General features: G+C 42.7%; 1 protein-coding gene across 3 annotated transcripts in view; it reads right to left on the bottom strand.

Moving 5' to 3' along the window:
- Window positions 1-7750: 7750 nt before the first annotated feature.
- The window catches only part of LOC132387033 (zinc finger protein 235-like), a 62415-nt gene continuing 52507 nt past the window's right edge, over window positions 7751-17658 (bottom strand). Inside the window, exons 1-2 of one of the 3 annotated variants that reach the window (XM_059959402.1) lie at window positions 17210-17375; window positions 7751-9870 (exon numbers count right to left, since the gene is read on the bottom strand). In XM_059959402.1, the coding sequence (XP_059815385.1) occupies window positions 8525-9547 (1023 nt within the window). In that variant the 5' untranslated portion in view covers window positions 9548-9870; window positions 17210-17375 and the 3' untranslated portion in view covers window positions 7751-8524. Of the gene's footprint in view, window positions 9871-16662; window positions 16677-17209; window positions 17376-17658 lie in introns of those variants that run through there. The other 2 variants (XM_059959401.1, XM_059959400.1) reach the window with 2 other exon arrangements.

Raw genomic sequence — 17658 nt, 5'->3', positions numbered from 1 at the left:
TTCTCTCCCTCCTTTTTTAAAAAGTGGGATTACATTAGCCACCCTCCAATCCTCAGGAACTAATCCAGAATCTAAGGAGTTTTGAAAAATTATCACTACTGCATTCACTATTTCTTGGGCTATTTCCTTAAGCACGGTGAGATGCAGACCATCTGGCCCTGGGGATTTATCTGCCTTTAATCCCTTCAATTTACCTAACGCCACTGCCCTACTAACATGTATTTCCCTCAGTTCCTCCATCTCACTAGAACCTCAGTCCCCTACTCTTTCTGGAAGATTATTTATGTCCTCCTTAGTGAAGACAGAACCAAAGTAGTTATTCAATTTGTCTGCCATGTCTTTGTTCCCTATGATCAATTCACCTGTTTCTGACTGTAAAGGACCTACATTTGTCTTGACCAATCTTTTTCTTTTCACATATCTGTAAAACCTGTTACAGTCAGTTTTTATGTTCCCTGCCAGCTTTCTCTCATAATCTTTTGTCCCTTTCCTAATTAAGCCCTTTGTCCTCTGCTGGTCTCTGAATTTCTGCCAGTCTTCAGGTGCGCCGCATTTTTTTTTTTTTTGTAAATTTTTATGTTTCTGCTTTGGACGATATTATTCCTAATTTCCCTTGTCAGCCACGGGTACACTACCTTCCCTGGTTTATTATTTTGCCAAACTGTGATGAACAATTGTTGTAGTACATCCATGCGATCTTTAAATGCTTGCCATTGCATATCCACTGTCAACCCTTTAGGTATCATTTGCCAGTCTATCTTAGCTAATTCACATCTCATACCTTCAAAGTTACCCTTCTTTAAGTTCAGAATTTTTGTTTCTGAATTATATATGTTAATCTCCATCTTAATGAAGAATTCCACCATATTATGGTACCCAAGGGGCCTCGCACGACAAAATTGCTAACTAACCCTTCCTCATTGCTCAATACCCAATCTAGAATGGCCTGCCCTCTAGTTGGTTCCTCGACATGTTAGTTCAGAAAACCATCTGGCAAACGTTCCAAGAAATCCTCTTCCTCAGCACCCTTACCAATTTAGTTCACCCAATCTATATGTAGATTGAAGTCACCCATTATAACTACTGTTCCTTTATTGCACGCATTTCTAATTTCCTGTTTACTGCCATCCCCAACCTCCCTACTACTGTTCGGAGGCCTGTACACAACTCCCACCAGCGTTTGCTGCCCCTTAGTGTTATGCAGTTCTACCCATATCGATTCTACATCCTCCAGGCTAATGTCCTTCCTTTCTATTGCGTTAATCTCCGCTCTAACCAGCAATGCTACCCCACCTCCTTTTCGTTCCTGTCTCTCCCTCATGAAGATTGAATATCCCTGGATGTTGACCTCCCATCCTTAGTCACCCTGGAGCCATGTCTCTGTGATCCCAACTATATCGTATTCATTAACAACTATCTGCACATTCAATTCGTCCACCTTGTTACGAATGCTCCTCTCATTGACACACAAAGCCTTCAGGCTTGTTTTCACAACACTCTTAGCCCTTCTACAATTATGTTGAAAAGTGGATCTTTTTGTTTTTTGCCCTGGATTTGCCTGCCTGCCATTTTTACTTTTCACCTTACTGCTTTTTGCTTCTACCCTCATTTTACACACCTCTGTCTCTCTGCACTTGTCCCCATCCCCCTGCCACAATAGTTTAAATCCTCCTAAACAGCAGTAGAAAACGCTCCCTCTAGGGTATTGGTTCCAGACCAGCCCTGGTGCAGACCATCCTGTTTATACCGGTCCCACCTCCCCCTGAACTGGTTCCAATGCCCCAGAAATTTGAAACCCTCCCCCTTGCACCATTTTTCAAGCCACGTATTCATCTGAAATATCCTCCTATTTCTACTCTGACTACCACGTTTTTGATGTTAAAACCACTATCTTTATTAGTATCTACTTACAATATATTAACTTAAGCAAGATATGTGTGTATATGTATGTGTAAATATAACTCCCAAACTATTGAGCTCGTTGGTGGGCGGGGGGGAGGAGGGTGCGGGGAACAAGGCTTAGAGTCTTGAGATGGTAATGTATGAAAGTGTAGTTCATTCACGGAATAAGGGATGGGAGAGAGAGATTTGTAATCCAGGGCAAATACAGAAGGAAGGCAATTACGTTGAATTCCATAGGTTCCACGGTTTTAAAATGAGATAACAGTCGCCGTAGATTTTATCCGTCGCCGTTCCAAATCCACATACGAATTATCACCGGAAGTGACGTCACGGGGATAACCAACACACACCAAATGCTTGTGGAACACAATAGGACAGGCTGCATCTATGGGGAGAAGCGCTGCCGAAGTTTCGGGCCGAGACTCTTCGTCAGGACTAACCTAAAGGGAAAATAGTAAGAGATTTGAAAGTCGTGGGGGGAGGGGGAAATGAGAAATAATAGGAGGAGACCGAAGGAGCTGGGATGAAGATAAGAGCTGGAAAGGTGATTGGCGAAAGTGATATGGAGCTGGAGAAGGGAAAGGATCATGGGACGGGAGGCCTGGGGAGTAAGAAAGGAGGCGGGGGAACACCAGATGGAGAACAGGAAAAATACTAAATATGTCTGGGATGGGGTAAGAAGGGAAAGAGGAGCATTAACGGAAGTTAGAGAAGTCAATGTTCATGCCATCAGATTGGAGGCTACCCAGCCGATTATAAGGTGTTGTTCCTCCAACCTGAGTTTGGATTCAGTTTGACAATAGAGGAGGCCATGGATAGACATATCCGAATGGGAATGTGATGTGTAATGAAAATGTCTAACTTCTGTTGATGTCCCTCCAAATGAAACCTAGGGAATCATATCATATCACTTCCGCTCCCCACCAAAAAAATTATTTTTAAAAGAGAAAAACTGCAAGCTACAGTATGTAAAATAATGCATGTATGGTTATCTTGTAATACATTCCAGAATCGTATACAAATACCAGATTCTGCTTCACTATTAATACTGTAGGCTCAGCATCTGGAAAGTCAATCGGTAATGATATTGTCGGTGCTTTTCATATGCATTATCACAATACCATATTCCTGCAAAATCAGAATCTAGTTTAACAATCATCTGGTTTTGCCCTTTACCTGAATCAAAAACACCAGCAGATTATGATCAGTATAAACTAACAGAGGTTTCTTCTCAGGACAAACATCAACATCAAAATGCCGCAAAGCCAAGATAAGTGACAACAACTCTCTCTCTAAGAACCATACAACATTATCGCACAGAAACAGTCCTTTTGACCCTTCTTGGCTGTGCCGAACCATTTTTCTGCCTAGTCGGCACTCACCTGCACCTGGGCCATTTTACTCCAAGCCCCTCACATCCAGATATCTGTCCAAGAATTTCTTAAATGTCAAAAGTGAGCCCGCTAAGGTGGAATAATTCCATTCATGCACATTAAATTTTCTCGAAAAGTAAGCTCCAAGATGTTCAACAACATCATTATCTTTTTATAATAACACTGCCCCGGCAGCTTCATCACTGGCATCAACAGCTATAGAAAATAGCTTGGAAAAGTCAGGTGTCCTCAGCACAGGCTAATGACGTAAAAATGGCTTTCAATCGATCAAATGCCTCCTGACAAGACTCGGTCCAAACAAACTTTTGACCCTTCTTCAGGAGATTCGTCAGAGGAAGAGCGATATCAGTAAAGTTCTTGCTGAACTTTATCCAACAATTCCCAGGAATGTTCGAAGAGCCTTCTTACCAGTAGGAATAGGAACTTGAGAAATTGCCTGGACTTTTGCCTGAACAGGAGCCAACTTGCTTTGACCTACAACATCGCCAAGGTAACTCACAGTGGAATGGCAAAATTCACACTTATCTAAATGTAAGGCTTGCCTGGGAAAGCCTGTCAAACAGCTTCTCTACTGCAGAGATATGCTCTTCCCAAGTGTCACTCCCTGTGACTAAGCCATCAGTATAGGCATCTGTGAATTACAGAATCAAACGTTCTCTGGAATGATCCTGGACCATTTTTACATTCCAAACGGCAAAACATTGTATTCATACAACCCAGAAGGTGTCACAAACGCAGAAATTTCTCTACCTCTGTCCGTCAATGGTACACACCAATACCCTTTCAACAGATCAATCATTGTAAGAAATTAGCTTTTCCAACTTTATCGATGCGATCATTCACCCTAGGGATAGGATAGGCATCAGTTTTTGTTACTGCATTTACCTTCCAATAATCAGTGCAAAATCTAACACTGCCATCAGGTTTGGGCACAATAATGCAGGGTGAGCTCCAATCTGATGCTGAAGGACTAATAATACCATTTTCCAGATGTTCAATTTCTTGCTCAGCCTATTTACACTTTTCTACTTTCATATGATATGGGTGTTGTTTAATAGGTTTGGCTTGACCAATATCTACATCATGTACTACGACGTGGTTTCCTTGGGAACATCAGGAAATAAATCTTTAAACTTCAGAATTAATTCCTTCAGCTTTTGTTGTTGCTTTGGCTGCAGATGAGCCAACTTGTTATCAATGTTTTCTAGAATAACCGTGTTCATTAGCCTAACCGGGACCACGTTTGGCTTGTGAAAAGTCTCAGACGAGTCAATTGATTCATTCTCAGGGTTGCCAGATTCATATGTTTTGACAACAACACTCACAGATGGTGCCTGTTTGTCAAAATAAGGCTTTATCATATTTATGTGTACAACTTGTTCTAATTTATATCGGTCGGGTGTTTTGATAACATAATTCACATTAGTAATTTGAAAGCCTATTTCATACGGTCCATTGAATTTCACCTGGAGTGGATTCATCAACATTGGAGATAAGGCAAGCATCTTATTCCCCCACCTGGTATTTTCTTTCACAAGCCCGCTTATCAAAGCAACGCTTCAGTTTGTTTTGAGAAATCTTTAAGTTTTGTCTCACCAGACTACACGACTGGTGTAGTTTATTTCTGAACTTCAAAACATAGTCCAACAGGTTAACATGTACATCCCCATCAATCCACTGTTCCTTTAACAAGGTCAAAGGTCTCCTCAGTCTACAACCAAATACAAGTTCAAATGGACTAAAGCCCAATGATCCTGTACTGACTCTCTTACTGAGAACTAAAGCAAATATATTCCTTCATCTCAGTCTTCCCAATTTCAACACAGTACGTCTTAATCATTGTTTTCAGTGCAGAATGAAAAAATTCTACAGCCCTTGCGATTCCAGATGGTACGCAGATGATGTTATTTGTTCAGCTCCTAGTTCATAAGCTACCTGCTGGAATAGTCAAGGTGTAAAATTATTTTCTTGATCAGGCTGGATTTCTTTAGGCAATCCAGAAAAAGTGTAAAAAAAAAACAACAACTTGGTAAGAACTTTCCCTTCAGTTTTAGCTTTAATATTTCTGACAGGTATTGCCTCTGGGAATCTGGATGCAGTATACATAATACTTTGTAGTTACTGATGGCCAGCTTTAGGCTTTGGCAATGGGGCAACACAATGCTCTATACTTTAGAAAAGGGTTCACCGAATGCAGGTATAGACCACAGTGGGGCCACTGGGGTGAGCCGGTGGGGTTTACCCACAAATGGACAAGTGTCACATCTTTCTTCAAATTAAGCCAGCAAAATTATTTCATAAACCAGTTCACAGTTATATTCACTCCAAAATGGCCATGTAAGGGCATATTGTGGGCTAAAGTTAAAATATCAGCCCTATAAACTTTAGGAACTACAACTTGGTGAACAATTGCCCATTCCTCACTCGCTGGTATAGCAGGTGGCCTTCACTTCCTCATTATCACTCCATCCTTGAGATAATACCCTGCCAGCACTTTCTTAATCTCATCATCTGAGAGAGCTGTTTTTATAAAGCTTCAATCTCAGGGTCTCGGTTCTGTTCTGCTATAAACTCATTCCTAGACAGGGATAAATCTTTCTCATCAGACTTACTACCTGAATCATGTTGAAACAATGAAGGCAGAAAAGTCCCTGACAAGTCATCATAACCTGAATCCCGATTTTGGCTATCATTTGTATCAGAATCATGCTGCAGAGAACCGTCTCCGTCGGCAGACTTTCTAGCCATACTTCGAGTTACTGCGCAGGAGGGATAAATGTTAAAATCCATCTGTGGTTGGTTTAGTTGTCAACAGCACTGCAGGAACAACTTTACCATCTGCCAGGTCATTCCCTAACAGCAAACTAACATCTTCCACCGGTCAGCTGGAGCACAATCCGATCTCAACAGGTCCCGAAACCGACACTGATTGCAAAGTTACCTTGTACAAGGAACAGAAACCACACCGTTCCCAATGCCTTTAATAAGATTTACCTCACCAGTGTTAGTCTCATCAACAAACTTCAGAACACTAATATAAGTGACTGAGAAGCCCCAGTAACTCGAAGAATTTTCACTGTTACCGGGGTTGACCCTTCCTTTACTAATACAAACCCATTTGACCGAAAATGATCAAAAGCCTTCTTAACTCGTTCAGACCTCTCAGACCTTAACTGAGCCTCAACAGAATGTTCAGAACCCTGTGGGTTTATAGTGCTTCAACGTATTGAACACAGGCCTTTGGGACTGCCTCCATTTCCTTTTTCTTCTTCAGGATGGAACAATTAGCCATCATATGACCAGCTTTCTTACAATAGTAACAAGTAAGACCAGAATATTTCTCCTTCAACTGCTTCCCTTCATCCTTACTCTTGTCACTAGTCCCAGCTTTAATTACTGGTTTACCCTGGTTATCCCTGGTACTGTTTTGGAAGTTCTTAGTCTCGGTAAACTTAACCTTATGAGTTAAAGCAAACATCTGCTAATCTAGCAGACTCCTGCAAAGTGGCAGCATCCTTTTCATCTAAATACGTCTTTATGTTATCAGGGACGCACCTTTTGAATTCTTCAAAAAAGCAACACTTTCAAGCTGTTAAAATTATCACTTCTATTTTTATATGTGAACCAGTCATTAAAACACACAAACTTCTCATAAGCAAATTCCATATAAGTGATTCACAGATTTCCACAAATTTATAAACTTCTGCCTGTAGGATTCTGGGACCAACTCGTAAGCTTTGAACACAGCCTGTTTCACTATGTCATACTCAGCTGCTTCATCGATTGTCAAAGCATAATAGGCTTGCTGAGCCTCCCCCTTAATTACACTTTGTAAGAGAACCAACCTTCTATTGGGCACTTTAAACTCTGAGCAACCTTCTCAAAATGCTGGAAGTATTTATCAACCACCGCCATGTCAAATGGAGGTACCAATTTAACTTCACAACTGGCCTCAAACATATCACCAGAGTCTAAAGCTAGACCCCTTTGCTGAAATCTCTCTATCTTTTCCAGCTGAAACTGCCTCTGCCTTTCCACAGTCTCCATCTTTAATTTTTCTCATGTACAGGAGTTCAAGCTCACTAGGCTTACTTTTAGGATACACCTACAACTCCTCCACTTTAAACACTCCCTCAGATACATAATGTTCAGCTATTATCCTCTGCACCTGTGCCCTCCTCATTGTTAATTTCACCATAGCAAGTTTTAACCTTCTAACAAGACTCAACAACTCAATCCTTCTGGCGTCCTCCAATGCCTCAGAGGTTGGCGCTTCCACAAACCTATCAGCACCCGCTGCTGATTTTCCACACACAAATAAATCAAAAGAGATTTCCCCAATGAAATCTATAATTAATCAATTAATCTGTTCATATCCTGGACACAGGCCCCAATTTTGTTATGAATCGTAACGCTATAGAAACGAACTAGCAGCAATAGATATACGTGGAGTCTGTTTTTGATGTTAAAACTATCTTTATTAGAATCTACTTTTAATATAGTAACTTAAGCAAGATAAACAAAAGTGAACATTGTTATGTATATATATGTGTGTAAATGTAACTCCAGAACTATTGAGCTCCGGGGAAACAAGGCTTGGAGTCTTGAGATGGTAAAGTACGAAAGTTCAATTCAACCACAGAATAGGTGATGAGAGGGAGATATTTGTAATCCAGGGTAAATGTTAAGAGAAGGCAATTATGTCGAATTCCACAGGTTCCATGGTGGTAAAATGAGAGAACAGTCACTGTAGATTTTATTGGTCATGTTCCAAATCCACATACGAATTACCACCGAAAGTGACATGTCAAAAGTGGTATTGTCTTCAAGTGAATTACCACACCACAACTAGGCAAGGGTTAACACATAAGTGGTCTTCACAGGATACCCCAAATCCGATTCACTCCCATGGATCAAAAGAGGTGACAACCACACATTCGATGTATGATGAAACGATAATTAACCCACACTTGTGGGCGTAGGGACATTCTAAACCATGAGCTTTGGCCACTATTTCCGTTGTTTTGAACCTTCCATTTTTCATCCTTCGTCTCCGTCTCACTCTGAGTGTCCGTGTCCTTGGTTAAAATTAAACAAGCTGCTAGCGATGTAAACAAGCTGCAAGTCAGACTGATTCACCTTCTTTATCTCTCTCTTTCTCTCAAAATGACAGTCCACAGTAAACGAAACCTAGGGAATCATAACAACGGCCACTCCCCATTGTGAGCTTACTGGTGTGCCGGTAGTTGGGATGACTGAGTGAATCCCTTCCCACAGATTGAGCAGGTGAATGGCTTCTCCCCAGTGTGAACTCGCTGGTGTTTCAGTAGTTTAGATGACAAAGTGAATCCCTTCCCACAGTCTGAGCAGGTGAACGGCCGCTGCCCAGTGTGAACTCGCTGGTGTGCCATTAGGCTAGCTGAAACAGTGAATCCCTTCCCACAGTCTGAGCAGGTGAATGGCTTCTCCCCAGTGTGAACTCGCTGGTGACTCTGCAGGTAGGATGAATCAGTGAATCTCATCCCACAGACTGAGCAGGTAAACGGCTTCTCCTTAGTGTGAACTCGATGGTGTCTCCGTAGGGTGGAAGAATGAGTGAATCCCTTCTCACAGACTGAGCATGTGAATGGCTTCTCCCCAGTGTGAACTCGCTGATGACTCTGTAGGGTGGAAGAGTTAGTGAACTTCTTCTCACAGACTGAGCAGGTGAATGGCTTCTCTCCAGTGTGAACTCGCTGGTGTCTCTGTAGGTGTGATGACTCAGTGAATCCCTTCCCACATTCTGAGCAGGTGAACGGCTTCTCCCCAGTGTGAACAACCTTGTGTCTCTGTAGCGTGGAAGAGTGAGTGAATCTCTTCTCACAGACTGAGCAGGTGAACGGCTTCACCCCAGTGTGAACTCGCTGATGTGTCAGTAAGCGAGAAGATAAAGAGAATCCCTTCCCACAGTCCGAGCAGGTGAACGGCCGCTCTCCGGTGTGTACTCGCTGGTGAGCCATTAGGTCAGATGACCGAGTGAATCCCTTCCCACAGTCTGAGCAGGTGAACGGCCTCTCCCCACGGTGAACTCGCTGGTGACTTTGTAGTGTGTATGAATCAGTGAATCTCATCCCACAGACAGAGCAGGTGAACGGCTTCTCTCCAGTGTGAACTCGTTGCTGTCTCAGTAGTTCAGACGACCAAGTGAACCCCTTCCCACAGTCCGAGCAGGTGAACTGCCTCTCTCTGGTGTGAACTCGTTGGTGTGCCATGAGGTCAGATGATGGAGTGAATCCTTTCCCAGAACTTCAGCAGATGACAAGCCTCTGCCGGGTGTTAATTGATTGGTGTGCCCACAGGTGGGCAGACCGACTGAATCCTTTCTCACACACAGAATAGATGAATGGCCTTGCCCAGTGTGAACTCGGTGATGTACGTTCAGTTCAGATGACCAAGTGAATCCATTCCCACTGTCTGAGCAGGAAGGATATTCGATTGAATCTCTTGCTCTGCTTCTTAAATATCCGGACAGAGACAGCAAAACTGATATGCCATGACTGAGCTTTCTGCAGACAAATTCCTTCTCGTTTTGAACCTGTAAAAAAATTTACAAAATCCATCAATGGGTTTAGGACAACATTTCAGATGAGATTACATGATTTGCCAAGGTTTGATCTGGTATCACACTGTTACAGTGAGGTTGAACCCAAGTTGGACAGAGAAATCATCTCCTGACTGGGCAGAGTGCTGGTATCTGGAATGAGCATCAATTCCCTGATACTCTTCCTGTCTCTATCAGAATGGGGCATTTCTGTCATCTCCAATTTGAGCATTAGCTCAGTTTGACTCTCTCCAATGGTATTATTCCCTGTTCCTGCTGAGCTGCATGGGTGCCTGGCCCCACAGTAACTGAAACAGTCTCACACAAATAGTCTCTTGACGTGCAGCTGGGATTTTCTTTTATGTATTATTAACTTAAAGTGCCACAGTTTTAATGCCATATAAAAAGTTCCTGCTGAGATGAATGGTTGGTCCGTACAGCTGTTAAAGGGACTTAAGAGTGAATTTTTGTATTATTTCAGGTTTTTGTCACACTACAACACTGAAACAGGCTCTTTCTGCCATCTGGTTTGTGCTGAACTATTTAATCTGCCCACTTCCATACCCCTACCATCCAGGCACCTACACAAACCTCTTAAATGTTGAAATTGAGCTTGCATGCACCACTCGTGATGGCTGCTCATTCCACACCCAGATGACTGTCTGTGTGAAGAAGTTTCCCCTTATGTTTCCCTTAATGTTTCACCTTTCACCCTTAACCCATGGCTTCTGCTTGCAGTCACACATGAGCTCAGTGGAGAAATCCAGCTTGCAGTTACCTCCATCACAATCAAGTCTCCCCTAAATCTCTAATTTTCCAAGGAATAAAGACCTGACCTGTTCAATCTCTACTTATAACCCAAGTCCTCTAGACCTGGTAATATCTTGGTGAATTTTCTCTGAACTCTTTCAACCTCTTTTACATCTTTCCTGGAGCTTGGTGACCAAAACTGCACACAATACTCCAAATTTGGCCTCACCGATGTCTGCTGCAAGTCAACATAACATCCACTTATTGTTGTCAGTACTTTCGTTCCTGAAGCCCATTGGGCTGAAATCTTGCTTTCCATCACAATCTAACTGTGACACCACTTTCAGTGAATTAAGGACTTGTATTCCCAGATCCCTTTCTTCTACAACACTCCTCCATGCCCAACCAGTCTCTCTGAAAGACCTCCCTTGATAGGCCATACCAAAGTGCAACACCTCATACTTGACTGCATTAAATTCCATTTTCCATTTCTCAAACCATTTTCCCAGCTGGTCCAGATCACACCTCAAGACATGATAGTCTTCCTCACTGTCCACTACACCACCGGTCTTGTTGTCATCCACAAATTTGCTGATCCAGTTAACCACACTATCATCCAGATTACTGATATAGGTGACAAACAACAACAGATCCAGCACTGATCCCTGTGGCACACCACTAGACACAGGCCTCCGGTCAGAGAGGCAATCATCTGCTACCACACTGTAGCTTCTCACAAAGACCTTGTCTCATCCACTTTACTGTCTCATCTTGAATGCTGAATGACTGAACCTTCTTGACCAGCCTCCCAATGAGACTTCGTCAAGTGCCTTCCTCAAGTCGATGTAAACAACATCCACTGCCTTGTCTTCGTCCACTTTCCTGATAACTTCCTCAAGTAGATCCATGAGATTGGTTAGACATGACCTACTATGCACAAAGCCATGCTGTCTATCCTTAATCAGTCCACATCTATCCAAATACTTGTATATCCGGTTCCTGCACACATGTCCCAATGACTTTCTCACCACTGCTGTGAAATTCACCAACATATCACTTCCTAGCTTAATTTTAGAGCTTTTCTTGAACAGTGGAACAACATTGCCTGTTCTCCAATCCTCCAGAACCTCACCTATCACTAAGGATGATTTAAATTTCTGTGCTTGCACCCCAACAATTTCTGCACTTGTCTTCCGCAGGGTCACAGGGATCAACTTTTCAAGCCCTGGGAATTTATCCACACTAATTTGCCTTCAGACAGCAAACACTTCCACCTCTGTAATCTATACAGGGTCCATGAAGTTGATGCTGCTTTGCCTCACTTCTATAGACTCTTTGCCCATCTTCTGAGTAAGTACAGATGCAAAACTACTATTTAAAACCTCCCCCATCTATTTTGTCTCCCGTACAGATTACCATTCCGATCGTCCAGAGTGGGCATGTTTCTGTTCTGACCTTCTCCATGTTTCTGTGACAGAGAAGCTGGCCAAACTTGTCTGGAAGGGGAATCTGGTAGGAGTGATGACGGAGCAGCAATGGCTGGAGTTTCTTGCAGAAAATCGGAAGGTGAGTGATAGACACATCCCAAAGAAGTGGAAGCATTGGAAAGGCATGAGGACAAAACTGTGGCTGAAATGAGAAGCTAAAGCCAACATAAAAGCCAAAGTGAGGGCAAACAAAAGAGCAAAAACTATTGGGAAGCTTTTGAAAACCAAGAGAAGACAGCTGAAAACATTGTTGGATGAGCTCACGGTGTGGAATTATGATATTGTAGTCAGTAATGAGTCTTGGGAGCACCCAACAGTCTGAGGCATTTAGAGGAACAAAATATCCGGGGCCTCAATATCTCCTGAAAACCAAAGTTCCCTGCACCAGTTATCTTTCAACTTTTAATTTTGCAAGCACGTACAAACTTTACACCCGCAATATTTCACTTCTGAAGAACTCCCACTCAGCAAGTGCACATTTGCCAGAAAACAGCCTGTCCCAATGCACACTTGTCAGATCCTTTCTGACACCATCAAAATTGACCTCTCTCCAATTTAGAATCTCAACCTGTGGTCCAGACCTCTCTTTTTCCATATTTTTTTGGAATCTCATGGCATTATGATCACTACTCTGTGTTACCAGCCCTGGATCATTTCTTAACAGCTTATTACACACTTCTACATTGGGAATTCTACATCTGGATTAAGGGCACATTTGACAAACTCTACTCCAACTAGTCCTTTTACGGTATGGGAGTCTCAGTCAATCAAAAATCAAAATCAGTTAATATATCAACCTTTGATTCTTGGCGTAGTCTGCGATCACTACAGAAAAATTTGTCCCTCTAAATTCCTCAGACTGTTGGCTGGAACCAAGTTCTGGTAATGGCCACAATATCACAATATATGGTCCATACATACTGGTTGTGTTGTGAAAAAACACAACAGTGCCTCTTTCACCTCAGAGCATTGAAAAGTTTGAAATGGGGACCTAAATCCAAAGAACTTTCAACAGGGTCACAATTGAGAGTATTGTGACTGGCTGTGTCACTACCTTGTATGGGGACTGTACTTCCCCCAGTCACAGGACTCTGCAGAGATTGGTGCGGACATCCCAAAGCCAGGACCAGCAGGCTCTGGGACAGCTTCTTTCTCTAAGCCATCAGACTGACTAATTCATGCTGATACAACTGTATTTCTATGTCATGTTGACTGTCCGGTTGTACATACTATTTATTATAAATTACCATAAATTGCACATTGCACATATAGTCACAAATGTAATGCAAATATTTCTACTCATGTATATGAAGGATATAAGTAATAAAGCCAATTCTATTCTATTCTATTCAATTAACCCCCTCCATTATCTGTTCTGTCATTCTGGCTCCCACCCGGCCTATAACTTTAGTTTAACTCCCCCACTAGCACTTGCAAGTCTTGCCACTAGGATATTAATCCTCTTTTAGTTATGTTCCCCTAACTATCGAATCCCCTAACACACCTTTGACTTACCTCTGCCAGATAATTCCTCCCCGAACAGTTTCTATATTGGCCCACCTGTTGTTGTGTGGGATGGCCACAAGAGTACTCTGCAATGGCAATTTAACCACATTCCCCTTCCTGACTCCCAACCACTTTAATGTGTCCTGCACCTTGGGTGTAACTCACCTCTCTTCATGTTGTATCTATCACCCCTTCCGACAACCAGCTGAACTGGAACTCATCCATTTCAAGTTCCAACTCCTCAAAGTGCAGGGTTACAAGCTGCAGCTGGATGCACATCTTGTAGGTGAGGGTATCAGGGACACTGAAGGTCTCCCCACCTTCCCACCAATGTTCCCTCCAATTTGTAGTCACCAGTGTGCACAAAAACCTTGTGCTGTGCAAATTTTTGCCCAGTGACAACAATATGTACACACTGAATTTTATATACAGAGGTATTCATTTCTGCAGCTAGCAAATCACTGTCAATAAGCACATTGATCTCCTCTGGGTTTCACCATCTTCATCTTCACTCTCACACAACCCATGTAACAGGCCTGTAGCAGTCCTGAAGGATTTTCTCACCAGTGCTTTTGCACACCGTATATACATTGGCATGCAAAAGTTTGGGCACCCCATTCAAAATTTCTGTTATTCTGAATAGTTAACAGAGTGGAAGATGAACTGATCTCCAAAAGTCATAAAGTTAAAGATGAACCATTCTTTTCAACATTTTAAGCAAGATTAGTATATTATTTTTGTTTTTACAATTTTAGAGTGAGAAAAAAAGAAAGGAGCACCATGCAAAAGTATGGGAACCCCAAGAGATTTGAGCTGTCAGACAACTTTTACCAATTATCTTTTTAATTACCTTGTTAGGGCTATGGCTTGTTCACAAACTTCATTAGGAAAAGCCAGGTGTTGCAACTTTCAAAGCTTTATAAATACCCTGACTTCACAAACCTTGTCTCAACGATCAGCAGCCATGGGCTCCTCTGAGCCCCTGCCTAACTCTCTGAAAATTAAAATACATGATGCCCACAAAGCAGGAAAAGGCTATAAGAAGACAGCAAAGCGTTTTCAGTTAGCCAGTTCCTCAATTCGTAATGTAATTAAGAAATGGCAGTTAACAGGAATGGTGGAGGTCAAATTGAGGTCTAGAAGACCAAGAAATCCTTCCGAGAGAACTGCTCGTAGGATTGCTAGAAAGGGAAATCAAAACCCCCGTTTGACTGCAAAAGACCTTCAGGAATATTTAGCAGACTCTGAAGTGGTGGTGCACTGTTCTACTGTGCAGTGACCCTGCACAAATATGACCTTTATAGAAGAGTCATCAGAAGAAAACCTTTCCTGCGTCCTCACCACAAAACAGCATCACCACAAAACTCAGCATCAGAAGTTTGCAAAGGAACATCGATACAAGCCTTATGCATCTTGGAAACCAGTCCTGTGGACTGATGAAGTTAAAAAAAGAACTTCTTGGCCACAATGAGCAAAGGTATGTTTGGAGAAAAAGTGGTTCAGAATTTCATGAAAAGAACACCTCTCCAACTGTTAACCATGGGGATGGGTCGAGCATGCTTTGGGCTTGTGTTGCAGCCAGTGGCACGGGGAACATTTCACTGGTAGAGGGAAAAATGAATTAAATTCAATACCAGCAAGTTCTGGAAGCAAACATCACACCATCTGTAAAAAAGCTGAAGATGAAAAGAGGATGGCTTCTACAACAGGATAATGATCGTAAACAGACCTCAAAATCCACAATGGACTCCCTCAGGAAGCGCAAGCTGAAGGCTGTGCCATGGCCCTTACAGGCCCCTGACCTAAACATCATCGAAAATCTGTGGATAGACCTCAAAAGAGCAGTGCATGCAAGACGGCCCAAGAAACTCACAGAACTAGAAGCCTTTTTCAAGGAAGAATGGGCAAAAATCCCCAAACAAGAATTGGAAGACCTTTAGCTGGCGACAGAAGGCATATAGAAGCTGTGATACTTGCCAAAGGGGTTGTTATTAACTATTGACCATGCAGGGTGCTCAAACTTTTACTTTGTGCGCTTTCCCTTTTTTATTTTGAAACTGTAAAAGATGGATATAAAAGAGTAATCTTGCTTAAAATATTAAACAGTGTCATCTTTAACATTGTGCCTTTTGGAAATCAGGTCATCGTTTCACTCGCTTAGCTGTTCACAGAGACAGAAATGTTGACCAGTGGTGCCCAAACTTTTGCATGTCATTGTATGCAATTTTCTTGTTGAATGATGCTTTAAAAAAATCAGACTTCCAAATATCACTCCCCTTCTTCCCATTTGCAAATTATCCAGCAACTTTTGCATCACCACAATACACACAGGTATCACCAGTTTCTCTATTGTACATAAATATTTCCCCTGAACCCTCCCTCAGGTGACTGACGGTGATAATAATCCCAGTGAATATGAAGGGAAGGACAGTAGTCTGTCTCACTGGAGTCTAGCACATTTGTGATGTGAAAGCTACTTGTTGCCCAGGGCAAAGGTGTTTGATATCATTATGTACCCAGAGAGAATGGGTCAGAACATGTTCTCACCGATAGCACAGTCCAGAGCAAGAGAATGGGTAAAAACATATCCTCACGAGTAGAAAACTCCAGAACAAGAGCAGGCAGAACAAGCAACACACACAAAATGCAGGAGGAACTCAGCAGGCCGGGCAGCACCTATGGAAAAGAGTACAAAAGCTGAGTTCCTCCGGCATTCTGTGTGTGTTGCTTGGATTTCCAGCAGCTGCAGATTTTCTCTTGCTGCGGTTGGAGGTAGAACAAAGGTGATTTTCTCGACAGCTGATAGAAAGATTTTGTTCACTTTTTCCCAGTTCTTAATCCTTGCATTCAGATAGCTGGAGCTCAGCTCCGTCTGTGAGATCTATCTGTTCCCATTCCCTGATTAGCCGGAAGCTCCCCGGGGCCCGTGTACGGATCGTGGGGCTGAGAGAGAAGGAAAAGACCTGCCTGTGCCGAGTTTGCGGGCCACAGTCTCCGGTTCCCACAGCAATTGTCACCCAATTAGAGTCGAAAAAGTCCTGACCTTCTCGATCCTCCAGACAGTTTGTATTCTAAGCGCATGCGTAGTTATCGGAGACGGCAGCAAACCTGCGCCTGCGCATTTGATTGGTGCTGCAAACGTCAGCGCAATGTTAAACGCGCGGCTTTATGGGTAATCATGGTGCCATTAAAAATTTCTGCAAGCACAGGTTCCATGTCCATATCACAGGTTTTTTTTTGTGTGTAGAAAACTCAGCAGCTTTCTTAACGCAGAAGGCGGCTCCCATAAACGATACACTCAATATCAACAGGCATTTCGTGTATCTAATGCAAAAGTACAATCATTATACAAATGCAGATGAGAAACAAAAGTGATAATGCAGTTGCTGGAAATACAGAGACGCACACTCACAAAATGCTGAAGGAGCTCTGCAGTTCAGGCAGCAACTAAGCAGAGGAGTACACAGTCTAGACATGCTGAAGGGGCTCGGCTTAAATGCTGCCCATTTATTCGTCTCCACATTTGCTGCCTGATCTGCTGATTACCTGCAATGTTTTGTAGAAATTAACCATTTTGTTTTTCAATTAACCAGTTTCCAAATGTTTCTCATCTTTCATTCACAGCCACATCCTGCTGGTCTGGTTCCTCTTCCTCCTCCTGCTCGGAACCTCCACACCCCATCTCTTTCCAGAGCCCCAAAGCCCTGATTGGTGCTGGTAACTCTTTGTTTTCTGACTCTGCTCCATCGAAGATTCACTCGCCAGTCTGCTGTCAGGCTTTAGAGGCGCATTGCAACAACCCAGCTGTCTGAGGCACAGTCCTTTGAAATTAGTGGAAATGACACAAAGTTTGAAAAGAGCAGGGAAAAAGGAGTTTAACCACCTTAGTCCAGAGCGCTGGGGAAGGTCAAATACTCAGCGAGCTCATCATGTTAATTAGTCTGGGAAAAATCATGTAGGAAATTCATGCAGGTGTATAAGATGATGAGAGGCATTGATCGTGTGAAAAGTCAGAGGCTTTTTCCCCAGGGCTGAGATG

Source organism: Hypanus sabinus, unplaced genomic scaffold, assembly GCF_030144855.1.
Source record: "Hypanus sabinus isolate sHypSab1 unplaced genomic scaffold, sHypSab1.hap1 scaffold_149, whole genome shotgun sequence".
In the NCBI taxonomy this organism is placed as follows: Eukaryota; Metazoa; Chordata; class Chondrichthyes; order Myliobatiformes; family Dasyatidae; genus Hypanus; species Hypanus sabinus.
Note: the sequence above shows the minus strand (reverse complement) of the source record. Positions and strands in the feature narration are given on the sequence as shown.